Raw genomic sequence first — 22,099 nt, 5'->3', positions numbered from 1 at the left:
ATTCTGACTGCACTTGTACATCTGAAGTCCCTGGTAAAGCATGAAGAGGAGCGTCCTCCCGGTCTTGACCAGATGAGGCTGATGCATTATATGAAAGCATCCATTCCCTCTTAAATTTTCTACCAGGTTGCATAGAGGTTTGTATAGAGCTGACACTGGCTTGAGAGGCTCCTGGCTGGTCCATCGAACTTGTATTGGAGCTAGCATATCTGATGACTGATGGTCTTGCAGCTTGCATCGATGTGATATCATCCCATCTTGGTCTCTTTTCGGAGGGAGGGTAATTGCATGAATCCACCTCAACATCCTTAAAAAAGAAGAAAAATTTAGTAATGAAATAATATGCCCTCTTTTACAGATAAATTGCCCTCTAAAGTTTATTCTGGTGTTTGTAGCACTCTATGTCTCTTAGCACTTTAGAAATATTTAAAAAGAAAAGCTTTTAAAGTAAGATTTTGGAACATTTTGAGTTTGGAGGGAAGGGGGGCTAAATCCCCCTGAAATTTGAATTTACTAGTAATACGATTTTTTTTTTATATTTAAAGCTTTTAAAACTTATATACTAAAATTGCGAATATCACGGTACTAAACCTCCAAAATTTGAAACAAAAAATGACACACAATATTAATGGAGGGCATTGGGCCTTCAATTCCATAGTATCAAACACAAAAATTTTAAAATTATAGATTTTTTTTTTATACGCAAAGATATTAAGGCTTACATACCTAAATTAAAAAATACTTAAAATCAAAGAAAAAAGAAGAAAAAGACTCCTGGACAGAGCCTAAGTTACAATCTACTAAGTACATTAAGTGCTCATCTTATAGACTGTATCTAACTCTATACACTTAAGTTTTTTTTTAGCATTTTCAAAAGAGTAAGAATAATAACGGAGGGCATTAGTTATTCAATTCCATAGTATCAAACACTAAAAGTTAACAATTATATATTTTGTTTTTATATATGAAAAGTTTTTTAAAACTTATATACATAAATTACGAATATCACGGTACTAAACCCCAAAATTTGAAATAAAAAAATGACAAAATTTAATTAGCTAGCTCAATTCTTACTTATTCAGAATATTAACGGAGGGCATTGGACCTTCAATTCCATAGTATCAAAACACAAAAAGTTGACAATTATATATTTTTTTATATGCAAAGCTTTTAAAACTTATATACCTAAATTACGAAATACTTAAAATCACAGAAAAAGGAAGAAAAAGACTCCTAGACATAGCCTAAACTAAAAACTATTGAGTATATAAAGGGTTCGTCCTCTAGCCTATATCTCACCCTATACGCTTAAGTTTTTTTTTGTTTTTTTTTAGGATTTTCAAAATAGATATCTATTCTACCCCTTTTTTTGAATATTTACTAAAATTGAAATACATGGACTGTTTAATATTTAAAAGAAGGAAGCTTTTTTAAAAGAGCTAACAGCACAGTGAAAAAAAAGCGTAAGTAAGGAAATTCTTCCTTAACTTAATGACGAGAAAAAAAAAAGATTTCTTTTCATTATAATAATGAGAAAATTTTACTCACCAGAAGTCGCTTAGAATATTCCATATCTGTGTAAATGATTGCAAAAATATTGATACTGGTAGAATGAATGAACTATTCAAACTGTAGAAAATTCTAATCTGAAACTTGAATATATACGAAAAAAAATAATTGAATATATTGGCAGCTAAACAAGACGCACCAGTTTTCTGACACGGATTTACCCTAAAAGACATGTATATCATGAAGTAGAAATCTAGTCTACGTAAATTATGTCAGAAAAACTTGTCCTTCATAACATATTATGCAAGGTCATAACTAGCACAGGATGGAACATAAAGGACGCAAAGTATATCGTTGATTACTACTGACATGTTAGGATTTTCAGAAACTCATATCCCACGGGTAGCAGGAAGGATTGGGAACATCCTTCCTAGCAGGGAACAGGACTTATGCTGAGTAAGGAAGCAGCTACGTCTTGCTTAGGTTTGCAAGTTATTTATGGTAGAATTGCTAGCTGCTCATTTTTGACTAAAAAGTGTAAGGTATCAGTCATAGTAGTATATGCCCCGTATAACCGAAGAGCTTTAGCGAAGGTCCTATCTTTGCTTGGCATACTAGATAAATATGTTAAAGTGATTCGTGCCATGTACGAGAATAATATTGCTGCGATTAAGGTAGGAAATTAGGTTAGTCGCTGGTTTTGTATTGAATCAGAAGTTAAGCAAGGTTGCGTTTTATCCCCATTTATATGGATAATTTTTATGGAGTTTGTCCTAAGGAACACGGCAAAGGCTTATGAGAGAGCATGAAATGAAATGGGAAAATAAAACTCTGTTTGACTTAGATTATGCTGATAATTTGAATTATTATAGGAATTTTTTCCTACTGAACTTAAGTTTAATATGGCTTTTAGTTTTCTTGGAAAACATTTTTTTCGGAAAGTTTTTTTTTTCTCATTATTTGTTGTTTATTTTGATTGCCAAAGTTTTGACCATCTAGATGCTTATAGTGTCTTTGATTTAGTTCAACATCCCCCTCAACATTCCCAAAAAGTTTCCGCTAAATTCCCTTAGCCATTCCTGAGGCATCGCAGACACGCCTTTTGACATCCTGGATGTGCATTGTGTCTAGATGTGGTTCAATATGTTCCACATCATGACCTAAATGCTTCACGTTTATACCCTTAGCCCTTTTGGAGATCCATGATCAAACATGCCCTTTATCCCGAATAATAAAACCTATATGTAAAGTTTGGGGACTTTTCATAATTTACAACCCTTGTGCCAGGGGCTTTGGAGGGTCCTGTCATCCAAGAAGACATAATTATAGGGCTTCTCGACTATTTCGGCTTTCAAAACAAAATGGCTTTCTCAAAATTTTGATGGGGTTGAGGGCAACTAAGAAGGCGGGTGGGATTGGTTGCCCTCCATCACTTTCGACTCATTAAAGGGACAACAGAAATTTCTGTTTCCAGTCAATCCCCCCTCTTATGTTCCTACGATAACCCCTTCCATATGAAGTGGCTACTATGATCTATGCTATACAATAAATAATTAAATGTAATCGGTGCTGACCTACATTCATTTATATAATTTTTCTTATCAGATTATTCTAATACCAAATAAATTTAAAAACAAAGAAAATGAAAGGAAGCGCATGAGTAATTCCGCCTAATCATGAAGTAAAGGAAGTGGATAATTCTACTATGGAATTTTTTTTGATAAGAGCAATTAGCTTTGACCACAATTTGTGCGAGTAAAACAAAAAAAGGTTGCTTAATAACTACTTCAAAGCACCAGCAGTTGCGGTAAAAAAAGAGTGGGTAATTCAAATAAATTTCATTTGTTCAAAAAAGCTATTTGTATAAAGAAAAATTGTGTAAATTCAAATAAATTTATTGTTCGTCAGTTTGAGACTATGGAGGTCAAAAAGTTTTGCAATGTAGAAGTCCTACATAAACTAGTCCATATCCATGGATATATCAAACATTTCGTGGTAACAAACTGTAAGTAAGGAGCGACCCGGCTCAATGGTAACCGAAACTCTAGAAAACGAGTTTCTGATACCAATAGATACATCAAAAGAATGAGATTGCAATGCTGAATTCAAATATATAACTTTCATCAAGTTTAGTCCTACCCATAAAAAGTTACGCGCCTGAGAACATTTGCCTTATTTTCGAAAAAAGGGGAAAACACCCCCTTAAAAGTTATAGAACCTTAATGAAAACCAAACCATCATATTCAGTGTATCAGAGAACCCTACTATAGTGGTTTCAAGCACCTATCTACAAAAATGTGGAATTTTTCATTTTTTGCCAGAAGAAAGATCACGGGTGCGTGTTTATTTCTTTTTTTTTTTTAGGGCTGATCGTATCGACCCAGTGGTCCTAGAATATCGTGAGAGGATTCATTGGAACGAAAATCAAAAGTTCTAGTACCCTTTTTACGTGACCAAAAAAATTTGAGGGCAACTAGGCCCCCTCCCATGCTCATTTTTTCCATAAGTCACCTGATCAAAATTTTGAGATAGCCATTTTGTTCAGCATGGTTGAAAATATTATAACTTTGTCCTTTAGGATGACTTAATCCCTCGAAGTCCCCGGGGGGAGGGCTGAAAGTTATGAACTTTACCCAATGTTAACATATAGTATTGGTTATTAGGAAGTATACAGACGTTTTCAGGGGGGGGGGGGTTCTGGTAGTAGGGGGGTGGGTGGGTCGAGGGTTATGTGGGAGGATCTTTACATGAAGGAAGTTTTCATGGGGGAAGGGATATTGCTATGAAGGGGGCGCCGGATTTCCCAGCATTATTTAAAAAAACATCAGAAATTAAATATAAAAAAAAAGTTTCCAACTGAAAATAAGGAGTAACATCAAAACTTAAAACGAACAGAAAAATATTACGTGTATGATTTGGTTCACCCCATAGTCAATACCTCGCTCTTTAAGCCAAAGATTTTTTAGTACTCTCCTGAGAGCTTTTTATTCTAAATAACGGCCTTTGTGATTAAGGGGTCATTTTTAAAGAATTGGAACAAAATTTGAACTTTAGCTTAAAGAGTGAGGTATTGAATAGGGGGCACGCCCCCTAATATACGTATTAAAAATCTGTAAATATAGAAGTTTGTTACGTGAGCTAATCCGTAAGTTACTTGTATTTATTACTAATAAAAATATTCGTAAACCAAACTAAACAACTTTCGAGAAAGGCATTTAACCAAATAAAAGTAAAATTAATATGCACATTTTTTTTTAATTACGTATGTACTGTAAGGCGAAAACAAAACCTGCATTAATTCAATAACGTTCAAAAATTAAATAAAAAAAACAAGTTTTTTTTAACTGAAAGTAAGGAACGACGTTAAAACTTAAAACGAACAGAAATTATTTCGTATATGAAAGGGGCTGTCCCCTCCTCAACGCCTCGCTGTTTACGCTAAAGTTTGACTCTGTCTCACTACTCTTATTTTTTTTAAACAATAAAAAACTTTAGCGTAAAGAGCGAGGCGTTGAGGAGGGGACAGCCCCTTTCATATACGGAATAATTTCTGTTCGTTTTAAGTTTCAATGTCGCTCCTTACTTTCAGTTTAAAAAACTTGCTTTTTTTATTTAATAACAGCCAATTCAATGAAAGCCTTGATTGGCCCAAATCTGCGCTAGCTAAATCTCAGTATTAGTAAAATCTTATTGTTGATAGGCTCTTACCTTCCGCCGCAGAACGTTTATTATTGAAAAGAAAAGTAGGCTAGTAAAGTGAAAGGACGATTAACTTTGAAGCGATTTTTGTGAAAGAGAGAAACAAATTAATAAATTGTTCATTTCAGAAATGCGCTGACTACAAAGTGTCGGATAAGAAGCTTTTCCCAACGTTTACAAGAACTTTTCCTCCTGATACACAGGTAAGATTATGAACCTGACCTCTTCTCTTACAAACAACTGGAAATTCTGAATGGTGCATTAATATTATCACTAGAATTGTTAAAATTAACCACGTCTTCAATTATTTTTATATGGTCCGTGTATAGATTGTGTCATTTCATCTAGACGAGTACACAGGAACCTATTTGGAGAGAAGGGGGGTTTGTTGCGAAATTCTAAAAAAACACAGTGAAATTTGGCAAAAGGTACTAGCTGAAGGAAGGGGCTCTGGTTCTGAATCATGAGTCATCGAAGGGTTTTCGAAAGGTTTTTTATTTCCAAACATCACTAGATTTGATACAAGGGAGTTTGACGTAATGAAAGTTTTTTTTGGCCTTTTACATAGGGCCCTGGGGTGGTCTAGAGCATAATACTGATTTTGGTGCTTGTGTATTTTACGCCACTCAAGTTTACGCTGTGTAAAAATTGAGAACAAACTGGTTCCTTCGTTAGTTTCTTTCAGCTTAGCGCAAAACAAGACAAAGACAAGTGACAGTATAGATGGGAAATACATAATTTGGGTTATATATTTGCACATTAGGGTGGTTGGGGGTAAAGTATTTGGACAGTTTGAAGTTAGAAAACAATTTTTAGTTCATAATATGCAGAATAATTGTACCTAACACATTTTGCATGCAGACCCGCTATGCTTTACTCCCACCCCCCTAATGTGCAAATGTATAGCCCAAATTTGTTTCTAAAGTATTATATTTTTATCGTATTTTGTGATATTTCACTAGGATTGAGCGTCAAAGAAACAGGTTATAATTAAATGAAGCACTTGAGTGGCGTATAATACACATGTACCCAGATATTTTTTTTACTAAGGGTCATGGGGTTGTTCATGGCTGTTTAAAGAGTATATGCTCATATGAAGTAATAATTGTCTCGTATTAGTTCTAGGTGTATTCGTCCTGACCCCCCCCCCCCCCAAAAAAAAAAGAAACTTCATTTGGTAAATATCCCCCTACGTGCAACTTTCCGTGGGTAGACCCCCCCCATTGTAAAGTTGAGCAATCAAAAGGAAAATATGACAAATAAAAATAATGGAGAAAGAAAGAATTTTGGAATATTCTACATATATTTCAAAATATAGGCAGATTACATGTTGTAGAATTTCCTATAGTGTTTATTTTTATTTCATTTAATTCTTTTATTCGTGTTTTGGGGAGGGGGTTGAGTTATCATATCAGGCAAGGTAAATGCCAAAGAACATAATTTGAAAATATGTAATTAGTGGCAACTGTAGAAGGGTTGTCCTGTGATATGGCCTACATAGGTGTCCTCAAAGTAGTCCGTTAACTCGTTAAAATGCCAAGCTCCTCCTGGAGATCTTCGAAATCTAACACAACGTCCCTAATAGGAAGAAAAACCAGAGATGGTATCATCCGAATCTGCAGAGAAAACTCTGGGTCACTTCAGTACCGATCCTTGAGCCTAAGCGCCTGATCTTTTCCATATACTTTGTGACATAGGTAGAAAAAAAAACAACCTTTTATCCCTGCTGTAGGAAACGCCCACCTTAAGGCGTTAATTGACGCAGCTTCAAAATCTACCATCACTAACGGGGGGCAAACTGGGGTCAAATTAATAACTTTGATAAACTTTGATAACTTAACTGCTGTGATAATTCAATCCCCATCCCCCCACCAAAAAAAGGAAATTAAGAATTAAAACAAATAAAATATAATAATAAATCCTATATGATATTCTATATTTACATGTATTTTAGATTTACATATATTCTACATGTATTTTAGAGTACGGATAGAATATTTCAGAATTCCTTCTTTTCTTCATTCTTTTTATTTGTCTTAATTTTCCTTTTGTTACTCTATTTTGCATGTGGGGAGAACTTTCCAGAGGGGAATTGTCCGAGGGGAGTTTTCTGGTGGAAATTTTCTGGGGGAGTTTTCTTTGGAGGAATTTTCCGATGGGATTGCACCAGACCCCGTCGTTTTAATCTTATAAGAGTGTCAATTAATCTTTTGTGCAGTAGATAAATTTCCAAGAACAGATGGAACTACTCTAATATTTGAATAAAGTTGAGAAACTATATTTCACCACGAGTTTATGTATTTAAAACAAGCTCATACTCAAAGAAGTATTTGATGATGCTTCTATTTGATGGACACTGGCAGATTGACTGTACGTAAAGGAAATTTCTAGTGAAAGAGGGGTGGTCGGATGTATTTCCCCCGGAAAATCCCTTCCTCGTGGAAAATTTCTCCCTCGAAAAGCAACCGTGGAAAATACCCTCCCCCGACAATTCCCCTCTGGAAAATTATTTCCACAAGTAAAATTGAGCAGCCAAAGGGAAATTTAGACAAACAAAAAGAATAAAGAAAAGAAGAGACTAGAAATTCTGCCTGTAATTCAAAATACATGTAGAATATTCATGTATTTTGTATGCATGCATTTATATGGTGTAGAATCAAGGAGCGACTCGGACCAATAGTAAACAAAACTCTAGGAAAAGAAGTTTTGATAAAAATTAATGCATCAAAATAATTTTACATTTTCTAAATTAAAATTTGTTTTAATTCTCGTAAATTGTCGTCCCTGCTGTATTTGCCATGTTGCCAACGGAGGCACATTTTTGGAACCTTTTGACTGTTCTGATTCAAATGGCTCTTGGAATTATGGCCTGGTACCATTTTGATTGGGGCGCACATGGGGCACTCTAGCGGTGGATGGTTGCCCTCCAATTCATTTCAGATCTTGAAAAGGGCACTCGAACTTTTAATTTGCGATCGAATGATCACTGCCGGTGAGATTGTTTATTTCTAAGTCTAAGATAGCAGGTATACTATGATTTTGGACTTCTTGGGGCATAATTCAACTACTGTTTGTAAGTTTCACTTCATTGTCATATTATTCATAAACCATTTTCTATCTATGACTTTAATCTATCTAATACAGTTAATGGTGTTATTCAACTGTTAAACCTTTGACCTTTGAAAGATCCCAATCAGCTTAAAAGTTTATCCTTAAGTAGTTTTTCTGAGGCGATCAATATAATCGAAAACACGTGGACTATATTGTTAAATTATAAATATGTAGAGACGAGGTATATAAAAGGGGGAAAGGTTACTTAATTTGAACCCCTTTCCCGAAAACGAAAGTTTTGTCAAATTTTTGCACTAGTATAGAACATACAAGAAGCCCCTATTTTACCCCCTGTAGAAAGAGATAAAAACCTAGACTAGGTATTTAAGTAGCTTCTTAAGAGACCGTTCACCTTAATCTTAAGAGACCGTTAGATAAATTCCGCGGGAAGATGGTATTGCAAACATTAAAAATGCATAGAGGAGTAAAACAAAAACACACACAAACAAAAAATACATCATAATAAGAAAGGAACACCGAAAAATGAATTCACCTAACATTGGAGATGAAAATGTGACAAACACCGCTGCTAATTGCCTATTTAAACACTAATAGCATACTACGGTATTCAAACACGGATACAATTCAAAGGAAAGTAAACGATACGTTCTCTACGCTTTTGGAATCTTAACAAGAGTCCCTCCATTTTCATCCTAATATCAAAAACTATTAATTTTTTTTACCGATATAAGTGTTCCAGAATCAAAGGGGAAGGCCAAGAAAAATCTTGAAATACCTAAAGAAACGTCTCCAAATGATAAGGCGTTCAATCTCAAAACTTGCATAATGAAAACTATAGGGGGCGTAAACATGGTATTGTAGAGCCTTCCTGGGCAATATTTATCAAACTGCTGATGGTATGCTTTGGAAAGCATACCATAAGTCTTTCGAAGTTTTTCCTTAATAGCTTGACATATTTTGGTGCCCAAACAATCATGCTAGAACTTTTCACACGTTTTCACCAATCAATTCCTTTCGCTGGTTTCGGGTGACTCAGGTCATCGGCGAGAAAAATTGGCCTAGCCTTGCTGTGAACGGTTGTCACAAGGTTGGGGCAAAAAGGAGGTTAGCCCTGCTCATGTTTGCCTAATTTCTTATTTCTCACTTTTTTTGGTTTCTTTCTTCAACTAGGATAATTAAATCTTTATTTCAGGTAACAAAATCTATAATAGCACTGATGAAATTCTACAGATGGACACGATTTTCTATAGTATACGAAAACACTGATAAATGGAAAACTGTTGCTGATTCTTTGAAAAGCCTTGCTACTAAGTCTGGATTCACAGTTAACGCTACAGAGAAGTTTAATGATTATCATGAGTGCTGTACGGAGAGACTCCCTTGCTGCAATGAACAGATTATCTATAATATTATTGATAAAACCAAACATGGAACACGCTGTAAGTTGTTTCAGTCAGTTAAATCAAACTATTTTTAAATGAGAGTAAAGACCGCCGTTAAAACTAAAAAAAATAGATAAGAGTTATCATAAAGATTAGATGCCCCCCCCCCCTCGCCAGTTTTCACAGCTAATTGACTATTGTTCTTCTCAAACATTTGAGAATGCAACAAAATAACCAGTTTGTAGTTGGAGACATTTCATTTATTGATTGCCTTTCAAAACGTTTTGACCGAAATTGTGTTTTTGAAGGAAATGGAACTTAGTTTGATATTATGCAAAGGTATTTTTCTGCCTAGTTTGAAATTTAAAGATTGATTTAATGTCTTCACATGTCCGCCTCCCCTTTAGCCTTATAACTATATCTTCCTCCTAAAAAGTTGTATTTCGAGTTTAAGTTAGGCTAAATGCAAGGCCATATGCAGTTCAAGTTTTTTTTTGTTGTAAACCCCTTCAGAAAAAACTACACCCTTCCCCTGAACAAAAATCCTGGATGCGCCCTTGGCTATAAGTTCCCTCTAAAGCAAGTGATTTCGCGACAAGCCTGCTGCTGTAGGCTAAGTGGCACCAAAAGGACATGATACTTATATCATGTGATTCATTAGTCTCAGATCCATTCATTTACCCATCCAGAATTATGATCTTGCTAGACTTTTTCTTAGAATACGATCTACACTTCCTTAAAAAATAGTTAAATTGTCCTTTTTCCAACGATTTTGAAGAAATTTTCAGCGTATTTTTAATCTAAAATTAAATAAAAAAACAAGTTTTTTTATCTGAAAGTAAGGAACGACATTAAAACTTAAAACGAACAGAAATTATTCCGTATATGAAAGGGGCTGTCCTCTCCTCAACGCTTCGCTCTTTACGCTAAAATTAGACTCTTCCTCACAACTCTATTTTTTTTAAACAATAAAAAACTTTAGCGTAAAGAACGAGGCTTTGAGAAGGGGACAGCCCCTTTCATATACGGAATAATTTCTGTTCACTTTAAGTTTTAATATCGCTCCTTACTTTCAGTTTGAAAAAACGTGTTTTTTTTTATTTAATTTCTGAAGGTTTTTGAATTAATGCAGCTTTGATTTTGGCTCACCGTACATGAATAATTAAAATAAAATTTGCTTATCAATTTTACTTTTTTTGGCTAAATGGCTTTCTCGAAATTTTGATCTGACGTACCTTACGAAACAACTTACGTAACGAACTTCTATATTCGTATATTTTTATTACGTAAATTAGGGGTTCTCCCCCTAGTCAATACCTCTCTCTTTACGTTAAAATTATAATTTTATTCCAATTATCTAATAATGACCCCTGAATCACAAAGGCCTTTTAATTAGAATTGATAGCTTTTTTTAAATTACTAAAAAAACTTTAGCGTAAAGAGCGAGGTATTGACTAGGGGGAGAACCCGTCACATACGTAATAATTTCTGTTCGTTTAAGGTTAAATGTTGCTCCTTACTTTCAGATGAAAAAACTTGTTTTTTTTAATTTAATTTCTGATCGTTTTTTAAATAGTGCCGGGAAATCCGGCGGCCCCCTTCATAAAAATGGCCCTTCCTTCATGACAATATACTCCATGGAAAGACCCTCCCATGAGGCTTCCTCCTCCGACCCACCTCCCCACCAGAAGAAATCCCTCCTGAAAACGTCTGCATACTTCCAAGTAATAAATACCATATGTAAACAATGGGCAATGTTCATAGCTTGGAGCCCTTCCTTCGGGGACTATGGCGGATTAAGTCATCTTCAAAGACATGTTTATTAGGTTTTCGACTATGCTGAATAAGATGGCTATCTCAAAATTTTGATCGGGTGACTTTGGAAAAAAAATGAGTGTGGAAGGGGGCCTAGTTGCCCTCCATTTTTTTTGGTCACTTAAAAAGGGCACTAGAACTTTTAATTTCCGTTTGATTGAGCTCTCTCGCGATATTTTATGACCACTGGATCAAAACGATCACCCCTAGAAAAAAAAACAAAGAGCCCTCTTACGATATTCTAGGACTAATGGATCGATACGATCACCCCTGAAAAAAAAAACAAACAAACAAATAAACATGCATCAGTGATCTTTCTTCTGGCAAAAAATACAAAATTCCACATTTTTACAGGTAGGAGCTTGAAACATATACCGTATGGTTCTCTGATATGCTGAATCTGTAACTTTTGATGGGTAAGATTAAACTTGATGAAACTTAATATTTGCAGTCAGCATGAAAATCTGAATCTTTTGATGTATCTACTGGTATCAAAATTCTGTTTTTTAGAGTTTTGGTTACTATTGAGCCGGGTCGCTCCTTACTTATAGTTCGTTCCCACGAACTGTTTGAAACTGGGATTTCATAAATTCCATTTGGTAGAACTGAACATCATATATGGACAGGGTTGTCAACTTTTTGGTCCACGAATGTATCCCCTGAGCATCCAAATATGTGTAATTTTTTGCTAAAATGTGTCCATCTTGAAATCTCAAAAACCAGAGGTTAATTTTTTAACCAGTTGTATTATCAACCAAAAGACGCTTTGTAGACCTCTTTCAAATTGGCAAGTTGACATCAAATATAATGAAAACGAAAAAAATCTATATGAAGCATTCATAGAAAAGGATTTAGCACAAAACTTATATAAACACCTTACTTTGGAGAAACATCTCTGGCAAAACCCGAATGCTCAAAAAAAAAGACAGAGAAAAAAACACTACTTTGGTGAAAAGTGACATTTTTTTCCTTAAAAAATATATCCAGTGAAACAATGTTTCCTTTTACGTCAGAAATTTACAAGATGTGTCCCTATTTGCTCTTTTACGTCCCAAATTTCTAAATTGTGTCACTATTTTGTCATTTTGTCACAGAAAATTGGAATGTATCCTTTTGACATAAAATGTGTCCAGTTGGCAACCCTGGCTATGGATTGATAGGAAATTCTCATCCCTTTGATGTGTTTAAACCGTCGGAGAGCAGAAAAATAAAACCAAAATTCTCAGATTGAACATAAACCTTAAGCTCCGAAATTTCAGAATATCCTTTTCAAATGTCATCAGTAGTGTAAGAGGCACTTTGCTTATTGAATCTGGCCCTAGAATTGTGAAACCGGGAATATTTGATTCAACGCTTAGCAATTGAAATAATTGCATAATCGGACATATCAAATTTGGTGTCTATCTTTAGTCTAGTTTCTTGCCACCGACTAAAATTTTAGCCTGTTGTGTCCATTTGCCAAGCTTTTCCTCTCTTTTTACATTGGAAAGCTTTCCCCTTTTCACCACCTACTCCCTGCCGAAAGTTTCAGTTTACATAAAAAATAGGACCAGAAAGGCCGTATCCAGGGTTCGAACCCCTCCCCCAAAATTTTTTATTTGCCTCTAAAAACATAACACAAATGCTTATAAACAAATTTTGATGCTTCTTTAAAAGTATTTTTGTCCCTATCCCCCCGAAAATACCCCCCCCCCCCACCCCAAAAAAATTCCTGAATATGCCCATGAGTATCAGTTTTAACGTTGATAGAATTCTCAGCTAATGCTATATTTTTTTCAGACGACAAAAATTATTATTCTAGAAATTATACAAAGCTACAAACAATACAAAAAGAAGAAAGAAAACCAGTAGGGGAACACGGGGTGGAACGGGGTAAGGGGCGGAACGGGGTTAGATGACAAGAAAGGTGCTGCGCCAAGCGGCAATAGCTATAACTACTCCAGCTCGGTACAGCTGAACTGTGGAATCCATGTTTGTTTAGTTTCCTTTCGTTTAATGAGAGAACCAGTTGTCTTCTAGTTATTTGCTGTTGGATTGTAACTTTTACTGATTTTGTAATTAAGGTAAGGTTGACACGCTTCTTTGCATTACATCTGTAGCTAGTCATAATTGTAATACGTTAAATGGGCTTTGTTTTAGTCACTTTATTGTTTCTTTACTAAAAGTTTTTGCGTGGCCATAACCTCCAAATAATACGGCGTGTTCCTGGGGTGGAACAGGTGGGGCAGAATGGGGAAGTACCCCATTCTACCCAGCACTACTGTGGTCTGACGAGCCATTAAAACTGGGTAAGTACCTTTTTTTAATTGATTTTCAGATGGTCCGTGTGTACAAGAAAAAGACATACAGACAATCATGGTATTCTGAGGCAATGAGCAATGCTGTTGTAGCGGTTATTTCTGGTCGATGTGGTTGCCTGAATTCTTCTAATAAGTTTGACATTCCTAAAACTACTCTTTAAAGAGTATCTGATTGATAAAACTGCTGGGAAATTTCAAACCGTGTTTACCCAAGAATAAGAGTTTGAGATTGTGACTTAGTTGAAAACCATGAAGGCGTGGTCATTTGGTCTGACGATGAGGGACTGATATAGCTTAGCTTACTAGTTAGCTCAAAGAATTGGCAGAGCTCATAGATTTAAAAATGAAATAGCTGGTCAAGACTGGGTCAACGGATTTAGTAAGAGAAATCCTACTTCGTCTATTCGTAAGCCAGAGTCAACATCTCGTGGAAGAGCTATGGGATTTAATAGAGTGGCTGTGGATAGTTTTTTTTTTCGCTACTCACTCAATTGGTAGATAAGCACAAACTTACAGCGTAGCAGATGTTTAATTGTGTAGAAACTGGTGTTTTAATGAACCCTAAGAACCATTTAAAAATCATTACTTGTAAGGGTAAACGACAAATTGGTGCAATAGCTTCTGCAGAAAGAGGGGAGACCGTAACTTGACTTAGTTGCGTGTCTCCAAGTAGATCATATATGCCCCCGATGTTGGCTTTTCCGAGGGAGAAAATGCAGCAGGATTTTGAGCTGGAACTATCTCCAAGGAGTTGGGCTGAGGTTCATAGCACTGGGTGGATGACCGCTGAGCTATTCTTAGTATGGTTTAAAAATTTGTAGTATTTTCTAAGGCATCAAAGGACTTTCCGGTTCTCCTCATATTAGACGGACATTCCACCCACACCAAGAGCCTAGAGGTCATAGATTACGCAAGAGATAATGGCGTTTCGTTGCTTTGTTTACCCCCGCATTGTTCTCACAAGTTACAACCGCTTGATGTGTCTTTCATGAAGCCTCTGAGCCTTCACTACGCTGACGAGCTTCGAAAGTGGCTCCGTTGCAACCCAGGAAAATTTGTGACGCTGTTTCAAATTTCAACGCTCTTCGGATCAGCGTTTATCGAAAGCGCCTCTATGAATACTGCAATTAAGGGGTTTAAAGCAACAGAAATTTGGTCACGTAACCCAGCTATATCTTCTGATTCAGATCTCCTACCAGCTGACACTACTGACATCAAACAAGCTGAACCTTCAACCCAAAAAGTGATTGAGGAACCTCCAACAACAGAGAAAGAACAAGTGGGAAAATCTTCGTCTGGCTCATCTGTTGATAAAGAAAATCCCAACACTTGTGATGATAGGAGTGAAAATGTTACTGTTTCTAGCCCTGCCGTTGGTGTTAATGGTACCCCTGTTAAAATGGTTCAATTTAATATGGATGACAAGGCTACTCCTGGATGCTCTTGGACAACAACTGACGTTAATGACTCTCCAACTGCACTTATTGTTTCACCTGAAAATTCAATTCCCCTTTTAAAAGTCAGAGGAAGTGCAAAAAGGATGAATCGAAGGAGGAGAAGACTGCAGTTATAACTTATTCACCATACAAAAATGAGTTAGAGGATGCTATAAAAGAAAAACAAGAAAAAGGAGATTGCCAAGACAGAAAGAGCACTGAAAATACTTTTTAAGAAAGAAAACAAAACGGAAACAATAAAAACAAAAGGAAAGTGCCTGAATAAGAGTGAAAAAGTTCCAAGAAAAAAAAAACAAAAAGATAAATAAACAACCTAAAACTTACGGCAGTGATTCTGACGACTTTTCCGACTGTGAAGTTTTATATTGTTTTGATATTTGATCAAGGTCAACTGAGGGTTGTGTTGACTGTTCCATATGTAAAATATGCGCTCACAATTCCAGTGCAGGAATTGATAGCGAGGACGATGAAGCTATCCTTGTATGTCAATTTTGTAATTCAGAATGACATTAAATTGATGGAAAAAATATGTTTAAAGTAGTGTTGTTGGCTTAAGCAAAATGGAACAAGCCAAATTGAAATAGTTTTATTTCAATTAATCAGATTCATTAATTAATTTAATTAATCATAATCTGATTAATTCGATCAAAGAATATGTTTAAAATAGAGTTGTTACCTTAATCAAAATAAATGAAAAGCCAAATAACAGTTTTACTTAGTTATACTGTTTTAACTACCCCCCTGTTCTGCCCCGTATACGGGGGAGAACGGAGTGTTTGACACTTTTTTATATTTTAATTAAATAAATAATAATTGTGTTCACTTCTTACAATATGAGTGTGGAACTTTGTTTACAACAATATAAGGTACTTTTATGAAATTTTGTAGCCTTTTATATTGACTCCTTCTAATTAATAAAAATCCTTTTAAAGATAGTACCCCGTTCCACCCCGTGTTCCCCTATATATGTAGGATTATACCTCCACAGGGGACATGAATGTCTTCTAAGACCAAAGGATTCCCCTTGGGAAATTTGAAAAAATGTGGCGTCGGAATTTGGAGGTTTCTAACCTTTATCAGAGTTTCCTTCCCCTCTCTGTCGCTTTGAAAAGTCCTTTGGTACCACCCCTCCCCCCTCCCCCCTTATAGAATTTGGACCTGTCTCACTTATGCGTAGGGCTATCCGACTGTAATGTAAATATATTATAGTCGAGTAGCCCTGTGCATAAGTGACACAGGTTTGTTATCCCCTCTCTTGAACTTGGACCTGTGTCACTTGTGCACAGGGCTATCCAAGTTCTAGAAAGCGGATACCAAAGGACTTTTCAAAGCGACAGAGGTGCTGGAAGCACTGATAAAGGTCAGAAACTTCCAGATTTTTACGCTACTATTTTTCAAATTTTCCTTGGTGGGAGGGGGCATGCGTTCTTTTGAAAGTTTATACTAGGTGTCGAAAAGCCAAATTAATTAACTCACTCCTTACGTTTCTTTAGATATAAGCCTCAAAGCAGTTGATTGACACCTCATTTTGGACTTCTAAAACAAATTCTCCCCAAAACTAAGCATTAACATCTCAAAGAAAGAATCATTTTCAAGCAGTTCGTGGGAACAAACTGTAATTAAAGAGCAGCTCTGGCGAATAGTGACCGAGATTAATAAAATAATAGTACACAACCTACATTAAAGAATTTGCTTTTCTTGCTGAGTCCGACAAGTAGTACACACTAAGTTTAAAATCGCCCACCAAAAGTTGTTACCATAAGGAATTTGACATAATTTTAGAAAAAAAACCCACCCCCACCTCCGAAAAGTGGGGTAATATTAATGAAACTTCTGCTGCCAAATTCAGCATGAAGAAGGATTCTATATTAGAGGTTTTACTTTCTTTTATGGAAAAGTTGCGATTCTTAAAAATTTTTCTGTGAGACGGCTAGTCGTGGATACATGTTTAATTGTGTGTTTGTTGTTGTTGTTTTTTTCTCACCTGGGGCGATCATATTGAGGCAATGGCTGTAAAATATCAGAAGAGGGCTCACTCAAACGGAAATTGAAAGGTCTAGTGCCCTTATTCAGTAACGAAAGAGATTGTGTCACAACTAAGTACTGTCTCCCGTTCTGTACCACAAAACAGAACCTTTAGCCAGGGTTAAAGGGCAAAAATGCATGTACACGACCTCCCAGTTTCAGAGGTGATACTGCTGTGTGGTGGCGTGTTCGTTTCTAACCCTACACCTATACTGTCAATATAAAAGAACTGTTTTACTGAATCTATGTGGAATAATGCTAACGGTTATTTTGTATTGCACAGTTGCACAGCAACAACTGGAGGAGTTCAGTGGGTCTCCCCACTTGGGAAGAGGTGCTTGAAACCTCAAAAGCTGCATTTGATAGGCCAAATTCCCTGACATCTCTTGAGAGGTCCTCCAGATCTGTATGAAAGAAGGATATATTCTCTAACATCCCTTCGTTTGGAAGAACATACTTTGATTACGGGGAAATGTGGATGCCGAGGGGGAGGGTAGATTCTCCTATTTGTACTGAAATAGTTTTAAGTAAAAGCCATTATTCATGTGCATACTTAAACAAAGGTGGAAGGGGGTGCGTTGCATCTCGTAGTAACATGATTTCTGAGTAATTTAACACCATGAAGTAACTTTAACGTCATTACCCGAAAAATTATTTTTGCAGTTCAGACCTCCCCCCCCCAAGTATCAATGTTTAAAGGTGCTATTTTTTAGTAATACCTTTCATTTTCGAAGCATTGCCCTGCACAAGTTAGACTTTGGCGTAAGGAGCGGGGGCCTAGGGGTTCACTAATTTATAGGACAACTTTCAGTATGATAATAAAGACTGGGTGAAGTTAACAGTTAGTTTTTTAAAGTAAAAGTAAAGAGCAACGTTAAACCTTAAAAAGAGCATAAATTTTTCTGTTTATGAAGGTGCTGCCGCCTCCTAATTCTCCCTGTCTTTACGCTAAAGTTTAGCTTATGATCTAATTAAATTACTGGATTCAATAACTAGATTCAATGATTTAAACTAGATTCAATAACAGGCTGAAACTTAAGAACACCCCCTCCCAAATTGTTCTTGTTGTAAAACATTCATCCATTTAGCATTGCGATGAGAGAGTCAAATTTTAGCGGATAGAGGGGGATAGAGGATGTTACCCTCTCCTCTTCGTTATAGATATGACCATCTCTGTTCGTTTTAAGTTTTAACGTCACCCTCTATCTATTTTCAATATTATATCAAGGGTCATCCTGCAAACGAGTGGCTTACAATCCCCTTCAATTCCCCAACTGTTCCACTAAAGTTGACGTTTTTTTATAACGAATTTTCTCGAGGATGAGAAGGCTCACTATGTTTTGTCCAGATTTTTCCAAATTAAGAGAGGCGATGGACTAACCCACCTCTCCCCTATATCGATATGATGGACCCTTAATAGAATGTTTGAAATTTTTGCCTATAATGTAGTTTTTGAAACTTTAGGCACCTCCCCTATAAAGATTCACTGGCCTCCCATCTAATTGCTGCCTAAGTAAAGAACGATATGGGCACAATGTGTTTTTTTTTTCTTCAGCCGGGCACTTCGTATCGAAAGAGTTGTCGTAGAAACTTCGAAAAGGGCTCATTCAATTGGAAATTGGAGTGGCTAGTGCCCTTTTTAATAGTCGAAAGTGATTGGAGAGCAACTAGCCCCCCCCCCCCACCCATCATTCCCCCAATCACATCCAATCAAAATTGTGAGATAGCCATTTTGTTCAGCGCAGTTGATTTCCAGATAGAAAATATGTTTTTGAGGAGGAGACTCCCCCAAAACCCTCGGGGCAAGGGTTTTAAATTATGCCCTGAGGGCATATAAGAACGAAGTTGGCACAATCTACTATATACTATTTTTTTTTTCCTTTAGAGCAGGTCACTTCATATGGAAGGGGTCGTCGTAGAAACTTCAAAAGGGGCACATTCTATTGGAAATTGAAAGTTCGAGTGCCCTTTTTAATAGTCGTGTAAGAAATGTCCTTCTAATTTTAGAATTAATATCAAGTTGCTATGAATCCGGCTTAAGCCAATGCCCTTTCAGGGTATTGAACCAAATGAACTTATCTTTGTAATCCTTTCCCTGTACACAAATTCCTTATTTTGTAATACACCCTTTCTTAGAAGGATTGAATTTAGCTACGTTTGTTTGACAAATAGAGGGGGAACATATCTTTTTATAGCGTGAGACTGACGAGAGAAGTCAGTTGGGTTTTAGGGCTTTGCTCAAGCTTATCGTATGCATGTAGAATGTAAGTTTAATGTGTTCCTTGGTCTTTCTTAATTTTATTATGTTAAAATCCTAGTAAATGGGCATATATCCCATTCTTTAATATTATTATTAAATTCTTTTAAGCAGGAACATATTAGTCTTAATATATTAGTTAGAATGCTTGCTTTCCTTTAATAATAATAAACTTTACTTCTAGCAATTATATGAACAAGAATTGATCTTTGATTGTGAATAATAATTATTGAATATTGATTTATAATGAAATAATTATTAACTAAAAGGTTCTCTTCTTTAATAATAAAATCTTAGTTTTTCTTATACCTGTGTTGTCTTGTATATTTTATCACGATGATCAGGATTTTGTCAAGATATCTCTCTCACTTGGTGTCAAGATATCTCTCTCACTTCTCTCTCACTTGGCCTCATTTCAGGTATTGATTTATTTAAATAACAGGCCTTTGAACAAAAATTACATGAGAATATCAGAAGATTTATTCGCAAAAAAAAAGGATTGCGCAGATATTACACAAATATTTCAAAATGATAGATTGTAAAATAGGACACTTAGTCTTTTCGGGGATTTTTGGTAGTTGACAATTGCCTTTCGCCGTAATCCTAGGGTTCAAAAATATGGAAGGACTAGACAGTCCCTTTCACTTTCGTGAAAGGAAGTTAGAATTTTGAACCAAGGCTAAGGATTAAGCAGGTTTAATGATGGATTAGCATATAGGGGTGTATTAGTGATTTTTGATACACCAATTGACCCTAGAGCATTTAAAAAGTGTAGATTGTAAGCTAGTTACTACAGAAAATATCTCAATTATTGATGGCGATAATTTAATTATTGTTCCAAAACCAGAAGATGAAGAATTTCTTTCTACGTTTAACCTTTAAACGTACAAAAATAATTGTTTTCCGAGAGCTAGTTCAATTGCTCTTAAATAGTGACAATTGCTTTTCTAAAGAAGCGTATGACCAATGTATTTTTAAGCCTTACGGTTTTTAAGCCTTGATGTACCATTTGAAACATAATATAAACTACCTAAGCAGTTTAGAATCCCTCATTAAATGGCTTTGTGCTAAAAGAACATATATAAACTATGCTGAAATCCAATTTAGTAGAGGAAAGGGCATATCCTTTCCCTTCTCCTGTTTTCCTTATTAGGAAACATTCTGTCAGTTAAAATGAGGCTCTTAATAGAGAAAATACTCGATTTCTAATTAATTTACGTACAATTAATAATAACATGGAAGACAGCCTTCCTAATTCCTCGAACTTCTGACATTATCAAAATTTGTCGAAAGGACTATTCTATAGTGAATTTCACATGCGCAGTATTTTTTTTTCAAATTTCTATTGATGAAAGTTACCAAAAATTCTTTTTGTTTTTATCACCTTTAACTGGCAACAGCCATTGCTACACAAGAATACCATAAGGAAGTGTATTTGAGCCAAACGCTTTCGCTAGCTTCATGGATAAATTATTTCCAGACAGTAACCGTTCCTTCATTTTCATTTTTTTTTTTATGATATATTTACTAAATAAAACCTAACCTAATGAGTGTTTATTTTATGTCAAGATATTTTTCAGGCGTTTAAAAACTCATAACAATTACTTATTAGCTTCTAAATTATAAGATTTGAAGAACATATTCATGCATTGAAATATATAATGTCGCCTGACAAAATTAGACCACAAATATCGAAATTAGATGCTATGGAAGAATAAAAGGGCCTGAAAATATTCCTATTTTTAAATTATTTGTTGACTCTTCTTAAAATGGAGCCGGGGCTATTCTTTGTCATGAAAGTAATGACGGAAGGATGGGAGTCGTTTTTTTCTTTTTAATAGTTCTCTTTAAACCATTTTCCAAGAAGTCTTCTATCGTTAGGGAGCCATATGGCTTATATAAAACTTTGAAGAGCTCTCAGATTCAGTATTATTTGGAGAAGATTGTGAAATATTTATGCGGATGCTAAAAATTTAAATATTTATGTAAAGATCGGGATGTCTCTAGAAAGATGTACCCAATATCATTACTTATTGTGGATAATCCTTTATAGATGCATGAGACATATTCCTTAGATTAAGATGATACTTAATATTTTATCGAGGCCAAGTCGAGAGATAATAGACAGCAGTCAGACCTTGTATCCGGTTCTTGACGAACTAGAAATTTTAGCAACGGGCAATTTTTAATTAGTAATTCTAATGTAGATTACTTAGTTCTACAAGCTGAGAACTTATACCACGGACAATTACGGGATCCCGAGACGAGACTTCATATTGATTTATTGAAAGAGCCGGATGTGTCAAAAGACAACCGTGCTCAAAAGAGGAGCTCTATAGAGGAGAAGCCCGCCAGGTTGCAAGTGGATACTAACCCCATATTCCTGGTGTGAACCAGGGAACCAGAAGGATTGGCCAATCCACGGTGAGCATAGTGTCTACCGCATTTTTAATTTTGATGATATGGATATCGAAAAAAAAGAATATGATATTTGATAAAGTCTCTTGGTGGTTCGTTCCTATTATTCTTGTTATTAAAAGATTGATGACGTTCTGTATAGAATAAAGTATGCTCCGAATAACC

General features: G+C 35.6%; 1 protein-coding gene across 1 annotated transcript in view; it reads left to right on the top strand.

The window, feature by feature from the left end:
• Positions 1-22,099, top strand: part of LOC148954418 (receptor-type guanylate cyclase Gyc76C-like) — a 269,197-nt gene that overhangs the window by 86,906 nt on the left and 160,192 nt on the right. The window contains exons 3-4 of the mRNA XM_089086478.1: positions 5,337-5,411; positions 9,473-9,719. Of these exons, the coding sequence (XP_088942604.1) occupies positions 5,337-5,411; positions 9,473-9,719 (322 nt within the window). The remainder of the gene's footprint in view (positions 1-5,336; positions 5,412-9,472; positions 9,720-22,099) is intronic.

This window comes from Artemia sp. Qi Xiang Cuo, chromosome 3 (genome assembly GCF_049724085.1).
Source record: "Artemia sp. Qi Xiang Cuo chromosome 3, ASM4972408v1, whole genome shotgun sequence".
Classification (NCBI taxonomy): Eukaryota; Metazoa; Arthropoda; class Branchiopoda; order Anostraca; family Artemiidae; genus Artemia; species Artemia sp. Qi Xiang Cuo.
The sequence above is the reverse complement of the archived record's forward strand: the minus strand, read 5'-3'. Positions and strand labels throughout refer to the sequence as shown.